The 13705-nt window shown below is 40.3% G+C and overlaps 1 protein-coding gene across 2 annotated transcripts in view; it reads right to left on the bottom strand.

Moving 5' to 3' along the window:
- Nucleotides 1-13313, bottom strand: part of LOC126484276 (enhancer of mRNA-decapping protein 3) — a 92534-nt gene extending 79221 nt beyond the window's left edge. The window contains exons 1-2 of one of the 2 annotated variants that reach the window (XM_050107701.1): nt 13169-13313; nt 1791-1973 (exon numbers count right to left, since the gene is read on the bottom strand). In XM_050107701.1, the coding sequence (XP_049963658.1) occupies nt 1791-1954 (164 nt within the window). In that variant the 5' untranslated portion in view covers nt 1955-1973; nt 13169-13313. Of the gene's footprint in view, nt 1-1790; nt 1974-12682; nt 12994-13168 lie in introns of those variants that run through there. The other variant, XM_050107700.1, reaches the window with a different exon arrangement.
- Between the last annotated feature and the right edge of the window lie 392 nt (nt 13314-13705).

Genomic DNA, 13705 nt, shown 5'->3' with positions numbered 1-13705 from the left:
ACAACTATTACACAGGCAGCTAGTTCAGAAAACAGCAAAAGACAACTAATGCAGACTTGCTATAATCAATTTGCCAGCTGTCTTATAAGCTATATACCTTTTCCACAGACATTTGAGGATTTTAAAAGATCATTTAGTAAATGCCACCATACCAATCAAAGCATACAATGAGGCCTCTGATAAACAAGGCACTAAATAACGGCTAATCTGTCCTTTGACGCACATGTATGTATGATTGAACACTGTCCTTACTAAATATAAACACCACTGCATAAGACAAATTTGACAAGCACTATGCCCTTAACACAATTCTAGTGAAATGCCAAAACCATCAATGAATTAAAAGGCTGGCGAGTGTTGAGTAAACATTACACTACACTACATTAGATAATATGCCAGGCAGGTACTTAACAGTTAATCTCAGCACGAAGAATGTTAAACACTATTTCAGTAACATGCACGACACATCAAAGAAAGCAGGCAAGCACTGCATAAGCAGTAAGCCAGGCAGGTAACTACAGAATGATTTCACAGAAAGCACATAAAGCATGTCTTGCACACACAAACAAGACAGCCATATTGCTCAGTAACGTAACGAATAGACAACAAATCAAAATCTAATAATTATTTATCACAAACTGAGAAAATGTGTTCAGAAAATTGGCCAGATACATCCTAGAAGCACAACACAAACATGTGCCTTTGGCTCACAATAGTGGACCGGAGGAGTGACAAACATCAAGTAGGCCCAAAAGGAACCAGTATGCAAAGGCTCAAACATAGGTTGAAAACAAAATTAGTGCTTCACCATATAATCCACAATATGGCACTAAACAGCTCCCTGAGCAGGCTCACTTCCTTGAATGTTCAAATGTTTGTTAATTCCTAAGGAACCAAACTGCTGAGGTCATCGGTCCCTAGGCCTACACGCTACTTTAACTTAAAGTAACTTATGCTAAGAACAACACACACAACCATGCCTGTGGGAGAACTCAAACCTCTGGCAGAAAGGGTCACACAACCTGTGCCGTGGTGCCTCAAACTGCGCGGCTAACTGACAGTTAAACACCAACCATCATAGTGCCAATAATACTGACAAACCAGGCCACCACCTATCAACTATGTTTGGCCCATCAGACTGCTCACACTTCCTCGATAAACCCAGACCTCCAACTGCCCATTGCTGCCAGCGAGTCACTTGCCATCACTAGCCGGGCACATCCCTTTCCTGTCCTGTGTCCCCCCCCCAGCAGCTTGCATGACCCCTTGTGGCCCAGTGTTTTCTCTCATCTCCCAGCAATGGACCACAAACATGGGGCAGTTACAATCGACAGTAGACTGCCAAGGATGTCGTGTGTGCGTGGAATGGGACCCCTACAATCATCCTATATTCAAACTCAATATTCCCTGTCGTCTCATTCCAACAGAAAACACTGATACATTTCAACTGCACCTTTACATTATTTTACTGATGTCACACTGAACATATTCAGCATTGGCAGATAGTGCTTTTTGGTTGCGAAGTGTTTTTGTAACTATTCTGTGGCTGCACTATTGGCATTTTACAATGAATTATCCCGGAATACATATTTTCCATTTCAAAAGCATAAAGTCAAAATGACAATAAATACACAACTAAAATATGTCCGTCAAATTTGCTACTGCAACTAAAAAAGTAAAGCAATAACAAACTAGTCTACCGATGGAATATTTATACAAAATCACACAGTGAATATTCACTGGTGATAATAATTGCTACTGTGATACTAAGAAATTGTGTAGCTGCTTACCTCAATGTCACTTCTGTGGAAGGATCCGGAACACCGTTGCGAAATGCTTTCCTCAGTGTTAAAGTTTGGTCCTTCCCATCTACATGACATATTTGCCCCTGGTACTTTCCCAGAGTGTCACCACAGTCAATAGATACAGTATAACCAATCCACTTCTCTGCCATGTTGATTTCTTATTTGTTTCTATAAAATACATAAATTAAAAATGACAGAACATTAAATATTAAGTGCTTGTTCCTATACAGTAATGACTAATAACAAACTTAAATAGGAAAATTTCTCCTCTGAAAAAATAAACTTAGGGGAGAATCTGCAAAGAGTCCCAAACCAAAAGTTTTATGGAATAAAGTGAAAAAGAAAAAAACAGCAACCACTTACTCACAGGCAACTGAATGATAGACTTTAAGGATCAGGAAATTCATTACCTTCATGAGTTCTTAAACTAGGCTCTTCTGCATTTCCACACCTATTATTCCAGGTTAGTAGCAAGCTGTCCTGCTGTGTAAGACAGTACAACCACTATCAAAATTTGGAGTAAATTTATGATCATTGTTTAGCTCTAATTTCAAATTTACTGAAACACAAAACAGAATGTTCCACATGGCGTTATTCTGGCTTGAATCACTGCAACTTTATGAACCAATTAGTTCTCACACCATCAAATCTGAATGCGGAGTCGACAAGGAATTTAACTAAAGACCCATTCATTGCAAACTGTTTGTGTTTGTCACAGTACCTCCATCCTTTGTACTGTCAATAACACACAACCACCACTGACACCAACATCCGAAATTGCTGCAAGGTGGCAGCATATGTCTGTCATGGATTGACTCACTGCGACATACGCCCAATAAAAGCCACAGTATAATGGAGTTAAGATAGTTCAGTTCAAAGAATCTCATGAACCCTTGGTACTGAACAGCACAGAAATAACTACTTCTTCTGCAAAGAAAAGGAGCACTATAACTTGGACTGGACTGGACTGGACTGCACTGAACACACAAATTCTAACTGTAAGAAGTTGTCAGTGTCACTTAATTCCTACAGAAATATAAAAATGTGCATCCTTTGAACTTAAAAACAAACTTTTAGTCACTAATACTGTCCATACTCTATTACCATGATCCTATTTTACAAAGACTATTGTACGAGAGCTCACACTGGCTGGACTGGCAACAAATGGTTGTGTGTGACACATATGTGATGTACACTTTTCCGATATCACTCCTGCCTATGAACAATTATCACGGGTACGTACCCATAAGTGTAAAGACTAGCATACCCTTTTCTCCTCTATTGTCTTCTCAATCATTGCACTCCCTCTCATTTATCTTCAACTTTTACTCTACTACCAGAACAGCACAGAAGAAACACCCACTCTCAATAAAGTACAATCCTCTCCACCACTACTGGGTCGACCAAAGTGTCCGATCCCACCCGTTGGCTTTGACCTGTGACGTAAGGCTGTTGTGGTGCGTGACGTCATGACGGCACAGAGTTTGGTTTGTGAGTGTGGTGTGTTTGTAGATGTTGTCGTGTTGCGGTTCGTGGTGGCCTCTGGTGGTGTGTTTAAGGGTTTCGTGTTGTGTGGGGTATTGGGTTCAGTGGCTGGTTCTCGTTTTGGCTGTGTTTTTGGAGTGGAATTGGTTTCAGTGAGTTAACGATTTAGTGTTTTTGCGTGAAAGTTATTGTAGTGCTGTTCACTGTAGATTGTGTGTTAATTTGAATAAATTAATTTGTTGTTGCTCTTGTTAGGTATGGATATGACCGATAAAATAAATAGTGTGCAACTCCATGCTATGATGGGCACGACTCAGTTGGAACTGATCAAATTTCTACAGCTTTTCGGGTTGATTGCGGAGGTGGTTAAGTACACTGTCTGTCAGAATGAAATGACATTGGCAAAAGTTCCGGCATCTCGGACCAGGGACAGTCATGTGTGGCGGTGCCATAGGGATAACCTATGGCGCTCCATATGCTGCGGTTCCTGGTTCGAAAAGTCTAGGTTGGACATGCACGAGATTGTGTTGTTGGCATATTATTTTTGTTATAGATCCTCTCAAAGTTTTTGCGCAGATGAGACTGGTGTGAATGAGATGAGTGTGCTTGACTGGTTTCTGTTTTGCCGTTAAGTACGTTTTGAGTTTATTAAGGACAGGGATAAGATGGGTGGGCCTGGGGTTTTGGTGAAGGTGGACAAGTCGCAGTTTGGGAAAAGGAAGTATGGGAGGGGTAAGTCTGTGGTTGGTCCCTGGGTGCAGGGAGCTGTTGTGCCAGGGGATTGGTGTTCGGAATGTGTTTTTAGGGTTGTGTATGGGCAGTCTAAGGCGGAGTTAGTGGGGTTAATTGAGGAGTTTATAGAACCGGGTTCCACTCTAGTTTCTGATGATTTTTTTTCTTATAGGTGGTTGGGTGAGAGGGGGTACAATCATTTAGTTGTTAACCATAGTTTAGAGTTTAAAAATTATGAGACGGGGGCTTCTACGAATACTATAGAGGGGATGTGGGGGGGCCTTAAGTCAGATCTTGGGAGGGAGATGAGGCGCTCTTCTAACCTTCAGTCTCATTTAGATGAGTACTGTTGGCGGAAGAGCGTCCCTGAGGGCAATTGTGTGTGTGTGTGTGTGTGTGTGTGTGTGTGTGTGTGTGTGTGTGTGTGTGTGTGTGTGTGCGCGCGCGCTTCCCCCCCCCCCCCCCCCCCCCCCCCCCCTCCGAATTTTTTTTAAAGGGCTATTAGTAAGATGTACAGGCCGAAGGTGGTTAGTTAGGGTGGTTTGGGTGGGTGGGTGGCTGCAGCGCAGCTCAGGAGGGGAGGGGGGGGGGGGGGAGTTAGTTGTTGGTAATGTTTCTGAAAGGTGGGGGGGGGGGGGGGGGGGAGGGGGAGTGTGTTGGTTTGTGATTTAGTTGCGGAGGATCTGTTTTGTTGCAGTTTTTGTGGAGTTGTAGTGTGCGATTGAGATTTTTTTTATTTTGCATTTGGTTTTTGTTATGGGTATTTTATTTTGGGGTGAGGGGGGAGGTTGGTTTGGGGGGGGGGTGAGTGGGTTGGGTCTATCTTTTGGTTGTGTACTTGTTTTCGTTGGTATTTTGTGTGTGTGTGTGTGTGTGTGTGTGTGTGTGTGTGTGTGTGTGGTGGCCGACCTAGGTTGCGGCGCTGGAAATTTGTTGTGGTAAATTTTCCTTGTTTTTAAGTGTATTTGTTGTGTGTTGGGGTCAAGGGAAGTGTTCCATTACAATGTGTGGTTGCAGCTGTAGGTGTTCCGGTATCGGGAGTTGCTGTTTAGCTATATAGGTCAAGGGAAGTGTTCTATTCCAATTTGTGGGATCCAGAGCTGCTGTTGAGTTATATAGGTCAAAGGAAGTGTTCGATTCCAACTTGTGGGATCAGGAGCTGCTGTTGAGTTATATAGGTCAAGGGAAGTGTCTGATTCCAGAGAATATTGTGTTTAGTGGAATTTGGGGAGTTTTGTCTTGTCAGGTTTTTTCGTCGTTTTATGTGGTTTGGTATGGTGGTGTGTGTTTAAATTTGTTTATATTTACTTTGTGCCCACCGAAAAACCCGCCATTTCCCATGCTTGTCCCGTTAGTGTCACTAGGTTTTTTGTGGAACGTGTGTGTGTTGGTTTTTCGGTGTATTTTCGTGTTTGTTGTCATGTTTACGTAATGACGTCATAGGCGCCATATTGGAGTCATGGTGTTTGGTCGTTTCCGCCATATCTGTGACGTCAAGGGTCAAAGCAGACGAGTGGAATCGGATGCTTCTGTATTTCCCTGCTACACAACACTGCCAAGTTCTGTAAAAGTCATGGGATACCTACTAGTATCACGCTGGACCTCCTTTTTCCCAGTGCAGTGCAGCAGCTCGATATGGCATGGACTCAACAGGCCATTGGAAGATCCCTACAGAAATACCGAGCTACACTGCCTCCTTAGCTGTCCATAATTACAAAATATAGCCAGTGCAAGACTTTGTACATGAACTGACCTCTCGACTATGTTCCATAAATGTTAGATGGGATTCATATCAGGCGATCTGGTTGCCCAAATCATTCGCTCGAATTGTCTAGAATGTTCTTCAAACCAGTCACGAGCAATAGTGGCCCAGTGACATGGTGCATTATCATCCATGAAAATTCCATCATTGAATTGCTGCAGATGGTCTCCAAGTAGCCACACATAGGCATTTCAAAGTCGGTGCTCCGTGTGAACACAGCCCACACCATCAGCTTGCACAGTGCTTTGTTGTCAACTTGAGTTCATGGCATTGTGGTGTCTGCGCCACACTCGAACCCTACCATCAACTCTTACTAGCTGAAATCTGGACTCATCTGACTATGCCACAATTTTCCAGTCGTCAAGGAAACTAACAAGATTATCGTGAGCCGAAGACAGGCACTGCATCAGTCATCATCTGCTGCCATAGCCCATTAACACCAAATTTTGCTGCATTATCTTAACAGATATGTTCTGTCATACATTCCACGTTAATTTCGGCAGTTATTTCACACAGTGTTGATTGTCTGTTACCACTCACAACTTCACACACACGCCACTGCTCTGGATCGTAAAGCAAAAGGCCAATGCATTGACCGTGGTAAGAGGTAATGCCTGGAGTTTGGTGTTCTCGGCACACTCTTGATGCTGTGCATCTCAGAATATTGAATTCTCTAATGATTTCTGAATGGAATTTACCTTGCCCCTATCCCCAACCACCATTCTGCATGAAAGTCCATTAACTCCTGTCATGCAGCTATAATCAAGTCGAAAACCTTTTCACATGAATCTCCTGAGTATGAACGACAACTCCAAAACTGCACTGCCCTTTTGTATTTTGTGTAGCCGATACCCCCGTCATCTGCATCTATGCATGTTGGTATCTCATAACTTTTGTCACCTCAGTGTGCATGAATGAAGCAATTGCATACTTAACCGCTATACCACGATTTAGTGGTTATAGTACTAGCTGTAGAGCTAATTATGTTTACTCAAATAACCTTAAGGTAAACACTAAATCCTGAAAATCTTTATGTTCAGCTTATATCAAATATCATTACAGTATTATCATCAAATTTTCCTTATTAAAAGCACAAGTAATTTATTACATTGTTTCTGCTTCTAAGTATAATGAATGGGAGTACTGATGGTTGCGGTGACAATGTGGTGGAGGTTATCCTATGGCAATGCTGAACATCAACATACTATATTCCTTTTATGAACAGTGATAACAAGACTTTCTGCTCAAACAGTGTTACTATGACAGCATCCTATGGTAATGTATTAGTAGCTTCCTTGAGAACATTTAGATATACATCTACATGTATACTTTGCAAGCTACCTTACTATGTGTGGTGAAGGGACTTTGTGTCATTGTCAATTTTGCTTTTACTGTTCTAGTCGTGAATGATTCGCAGGAGAGCAATTACTGGCGAGCTTCAGTGTGAACTGGAATCTCTCTAACTTTACCTTCATGGTCTTTTTTGGCAGATATACATAGCAGGAAGCACTATATTAGTTGACTCTTCTAGGAATGAACACACTAAGAATTTTAACAGTAGACTATACCATGATGCACAACACCTCTCTTGTAGTGCATGCCACTGGAGTTGACTGAGCATCTCTTATGATTTCCTGCTCACTAAATGAACCTGTAATGAAACGCATTCCTCTTCTCTATTTCTTCTCAATGCTGTCTGGTTGTCTGGTACACATCCCACACTAACGAGCAATATTCGAGTATTGTTCGAACAAGTGTTTTGTAAGCTACCCCCTTTGTTGATGGACTACGTTTCATGATTTTATTTTCACTTTAAACTGCACTGTACAAATACTCCTAGATATTTTCTGGGCATGGCTGCGTCCAGTGATTGTTCTGCAATTGTTTAATCACACAGTAATACTTCTTTCTGCCTATTTATGCAAAATATGTTACATTGTCAATGTTGAGGGTCAGTTGCCAATCCCTGCACTATGCAATGATCCACTGTAAGCCTTCCCGCATTTTGCTACAATTTTGTATGCTGTGACTTCTTCCACTGTGTTATTTACACATATTGTGAAATTAAACAGTTCAATAACTCTCCTTTGACATACACCCATGTTACTTTTACACCTGAAGATTTCTTTCCATAGAGGATGACGTGTTGTGTTCAATTTAGTCACACAGCTGGTCCTGTAGGTGGCAGTGCAGAACTATATCAAACACTGTACTGAAGTCTGATAGTAATGTGAAAGTATGAAGAGCTGTCATTATCAGTCCTAGGGGAAGAAAGTGACCCCACAACTGCCACCAAGACAAGCACTGCCTGACTCAATACTCTGGTAGGATCAATCCACAACCTTTCTTGTCATCATTGGGAAATCCATACAGAAAGGTGAATGGACATCACAGACAGATTATTCAGATCTTTGCAATACAGAATACTTTGCACAAATTAGATGTTGTCAACGTTTGGGAGTGAGAGGATGGCTCCATTTATGGACCAGACCCATCACGACAGCCAACTTGCTGCAAATGCCACTGATACCAAAACAGACCAAGCACCCCAGTTCTTACAGGATTAGAGTGAAACATTTTTTCTGTTCATCAATCTACTTTCAAGTAGCAGAATCACCAATTATGTTTTTCTTTCCACACACATTTGTAGAACAATTAATGCCAGAACAAGAAACTTCAGAAGAGGGAGGGAGGAAGATAGGCAGGATTTAATGTTCCTATACAAAACAGATCACAAGAGACTAAGCACAAGCTCTGAATAAACAAGCTTGGGAGAGGGAATCGAAAGGGTGAAGAGACATCTGGTAGTGTGTTTCCTTGCACTGACCTTAAAAATTTACATAGCCCAAAGCAACCTGAATGGCCAGAGGTGTTTCAACCTAGTTCCTTATGGATTTGTGCCTTATCGCTTCCAACACCTCTCAGTGCTAAAGAATGGCAATTTGTATCCAATTTAATACAGCTCTTAAGACATATCAAATCATTCTAAAGTGTTGATTCAAGTATTTGTTAGTGTAATCTGTAAATAGCCATAATAAAAGCAAAGTATTAATCGTAATATGAAAATGAATTTCCCCTAATGTGCATAACAAAATTATGAGCTTACTACAAGAGCATGCTGAAAAGTGATACCTACAAATTTACGTGAAAGCCCTTAAAGCTTTTTATATAAAACAAATTTTATTAACATATTACATATTTATTCTCCATGTCTACACATTTATTTCTCAACATGGTCAACCTGATGCCAAACAAATTTCTCCCAACGAAATACCAGTTTGTTGATACCATCACTGTAGAATATTTGAGTTCTTTGATTGGAGCCACAATCTCACCTCTGCTTGCACCACTTCATTACCATAAAAATGAAGTCCTCTAAGTTTTTTTAAGTTTTGGAAACAGAAGGAAATTTGTTTTGGAAACAGGAGGAAATCGGATGGGGCCAAGTCGGGACTGTATGGAGGATGATCAATGATAGTGAACCCAAGGCTTTTGATTGTTGCAGATGTCACAGTGCTCTTTGTTGGTATCACATTGTCATGATAAAGGACAGAGCGCTCTGTGAATGGATGAACTCTTCTAATTTGAAATTCAATAACAGCACATTGTTTCTCAGGCATCAATATAGTAACATTACACCGCCATGTTCCATGCTACAATATGGAGTCCCTAGCAGCAGAGGGTTGCAAATATGTAGACATGACAACTAAATACGTAGAATGTTAATAACATATCTAAAAACAAAGATGATGTGACTTACCAAACGAAAGCGCTGGCAGGTCGATAGACACACAAACAAACATAAACAAACATACACACAAAATTCAAGCTTTTGCAACAAACTGTTGCCTCATCAGGAAAGAGGGATGGAGGGGAAAGACGAAAGGATGTGGGTTTTAAGGGAGAGGGTAAGGAGTCATTCCAATCCCGGGAGCGGAAAGACTTACCTTAGGGGGAAAAAAGGACGGGTATTACTCGTGCGCGCACACACACACACACACACACACACACACACACACACACACACACACATACAGACACAAGCAGACATATTTAAAGACCAAAACCCACATCCTTTCGTCTTTCCCCTCCTTCCCTCTTTCCTGATGAGGCAACAGTCTGTTGCGAAAGCTTGAATTTTGTGTGTATGTTTGTGTTTGTTTGTGTGTCTATCGACCTGCCAGCACTTTCATTTGGTAAGTCACATCATCTTTGTTTTTAGATATATTTTTCCCACGTGGAATAATTCCCTCTATTATAAGAATGTTAATAACATTTATTTTATTTAAAAAGCTTTAAGAATTTTCACATACAAAATTGAGAGGCATTACTTTTCCGTTTGCCCTCATTTTCTATACATTCTACAAAGTTAACCATCATCGGATTAGAAACTTTCTGGCAGATTAGAACTGTGTGCCGGACCACGACTCGGAACTCGAGACCTTTGCCTTTCGCGGACAAGTGCTCTACCACCCGAGCTACCCAAGCACGGCTCACGACCTACCCTCACAGCTTCAATTCACCCAGTCCTGTGAGGACAGGTTGTGAGTCATGGTTGAGTAGCTCAGATGGTAGAGCACTTGCCTGCTAAAAGCAAAGGTCCTGAGTTTGAGTCTCGGTTCAACACACAGTTTTAATCTGCCGGGAAGTTTCATATCAGAGCGTGCTCTGCTGCAGAGTGAAAATCTCATTCTGGGTTATCTGGTTAGTTTAAGAGTTAAGCTGCAACACAGTTGTCACAATAAATGCTGGTTATACTTAATTGTGCATCTATAAGCAGTCCTGTAAGCAGTGTCACAGTACAAGTATTAATGCCCTAAATAACAAGCTATTAAGCATGAACACTCAAAGTATTAGGCTGCAAAGTAATAGGGAATCACAAAAGATACGTATTCATTGTCAGAAATGTTACAAGTATTCAAGCACAGCACTACAGTACAGAGTTACTGGTTGTAGTGGGCAATGACAAGACTATGAACTTATCAGTAGCACATCATATGACATCTTGCAATAGCAAGTGAAGCTTTCTTGAAAGATTTTTCAATACTGAATATAAATTTACACGTTTTTCAATACTGAATATAAATTTACATGTTTGGAAGTATTTGCTGAAGATATATGGAGTGTGGCCTTCTACGAAGCCAAATGTGGATGATAAAACAGTATTGGCAATCACAACAGAAGCCTTTGAAATGAGGCAATACAGAAGAATAGACGATTAGGCTTAGATAGCTAGTGCAGATAATTGATCAAGAAGTACTCAAACAGATTCGGGGTAAAAAAAAAGGAATTGAACGTACAACCTGTTTAAAATACAGTATATGTTCAATTGAAAGGACACATACTAAAGCAGATGTAATAGTTAGTTTGGCAATGGAAGGAAGTGCGGGGGAAGGGGGTTAAGTTATGAAAGGTGTCCAAGGCTTGTCAGCAGTAATCAAGGTCAAGTAGATTGAAATTGGTACTTCAAGATGAAAAGAACTTTCAAAAGAATGACTAACATGGAGACCTGCATTGGACCAGTCTTCTGACAAGAGACCAGAGAAATACCATAAAGTACTTCCACTGTTTTCAGAAATGCTGACTGTCACTCACACTCAGTGAAACTTTAGTAGATGAAAAATGAGTAGTAGTTTACCTTGGACATCTGAACTCTTTTTTAAAAACAGTATTGCAACACCATAAATCCAGCTTTGCTTTACAGTTAGTGACAATTACAGTGGAAGCCAAGAGATAGAGGAGGTAACTTCTGAGTTAGAAGTATCTAGTAACAGAGAGAAGAGAACTTCCTTTACTATAAAGGATTACCTCTAATAAAGATAAAGGGCCACTTCAAGCAGTATTGCAAAAGTCACTGGGCTATCAACAAAGCAAAACCCATACATATACTACCCACAAACATTTCAAAACTCCAAGGACAATGCCAAGACAATTTGGAACAATATTATGCGTTATTCAAATAAGCTTTGCAAAGCAAATGATCCAGCATTGAGACATGTCCAGAAAAGATCAATCACTGTGACATTGTATACACGAACAGCAGAGATCAGTTTTCACAACTCATCTGCTGGATCACAATAATAGTCACTCTTATAGGTACAATATTTTCAAGTACAAAAATCTTGTTCCATCATGGTAAAACAAAGCAAGAAAAAATATTCAGATTGTATTTTCTGTGACTGCCAAAGTCTTCGATTCTGTTGGAAAGAAATTTCTAACGGGGAAAATAGAATTGAATGGTATTATTAATAGCATTTTCCTTGGCTGGATAGAGTCATTGCTTAACAGAAAACAAACGACTACATTAACGAATGGTATCATGGGAACTGATCTGAATTCAGATTGGGGAATATTGGTACTCTGTAAGATTTAAGCTTGGCCTTATTTTATTATTGACATTCATGATCCACCAGGAACTTATCAAAAAACAGAGTTGATTGCTGGTAACTGGAGTACAAATGACCACAGGTACTGAAGGAGAGATCATGGTCCACACATTGGATAAAGCTTCATGTGTGAAGTCCCAAGGCACCAGAAAGGATAAATTCTGGTGGTACCACTTAATGGATACATTAAACAAAAGGCTCAGTTTTGCCTACATTACAGTAAGAAATTTCTGTTACTGTATTGACCTTACTCGTACCACACAGAAGACTGCTCGGTTGTAGGTTTAACGGAACTTTATGTGTAATAGGAAGCACAGTTATAATTGTTTTGTACGATAACTAGTTATAATAAGCTCTACTATTATTTTACATAAATTCAATGGGCCTTGCGCTATTGAAATGTCTATTAGTTTCTCTGTACAATTCTAAACAAGGAATTTGAGCTCCGTTTTGTTTTCCCTACATGACCATTCAAAACTTCATTAACATGAACATACTCAATGGTGGATTACCTTTACTTTTAATGATGTTACGAGCTCAACGTTTTTTCCTCGAGTTACAAATAGTTTAAGGTGAGGTTCGACGCATTCAAAATAACAATTTGTTCGACATTCTCAAATCGTTTACTCAGTTACGATTTCAGGCACTTCGCTTATTGTTACGATATACTTTCCACATCATACGTAACTACACGGATTGCATAGAATGCTTTCAAACGCGAAAATGATTTACAACCAAAATGACAGTACTCGCATACAGCCTGCTCGCAATTTATTTCTTCTTCACCTTCAGTATCTGAAGTTGTCAAACAACTTGCATTTAATTCTTGTTTGTAAAGATACTTTGCCTATTGGTTCTAACCTCCTTCGATAGTTCGACCTATTGACACACATGCAACGATAGTGTCGCCGCAGTTAGTGGCATCTGCAGATGCAGTTCTCTTTATTTATTTATTAAACTATGGAAATTATTTGCCCATGGACTCTATGTTAACTTACCACCGACAGTATAGAGGCCAATTCACGCTGTCCGTCGAGAAACCGTCATATCATGTTACCATCACGTCAAGGTGTATTCACACTGTCTGAGTGTCCGTCACGTTACGACACTTCAAGTCATTTGATCTCAACTGGCATTGCTGTCCTCAAGTATTCTTTTAGCGGGAATTGCGATCTTCGTATGATGATTTTCAACTGTTTTATGCGCGAAGTGCACATACAGAACGCGGTAGCTTATATACGTGAATTCTAGAATCCACATTTGTGCGAAAATGAAATTGCGTGGACCCGAAAATATGTCATTACCTTGCATAGAAAGGGAATTTCACAAATTATACAAAGAACGTGAGTGGGGTGGATCTCCATTTTATATTCTGGAACGTGGAAGCATCACTTTTTTCATTTGTCATATCAAATTGCGCCAGAATTACTAAAAAAACACAGTGTTATGACTTGCCATCACATCCGTCAATATTTGGTTTATTTGAAGTTAACTTCAGTTACTAGCCCAATGCAAATTTTTGCACAATAGTAATG

Source organism: Schistocerca serialis, chromosome 6, assembly GCF_023864345.2.
Source record: "Schistocerca serialis cubense isolate TAMUIC-IGC-003099 chromosome 6, iqSchSeri2.2, whole genome shotgun sequence".
Classification (NCBI taxonomy): domain Eukaryota; kingdom Metazoa; phylum Arthropoda; class Insecta; order Orthoptera; family Acrididae; genus Schistocerca; species Schistocerca serialis.
This window is presented reverse-complemented; position numbering and strand designations above follow the sequence as displayed.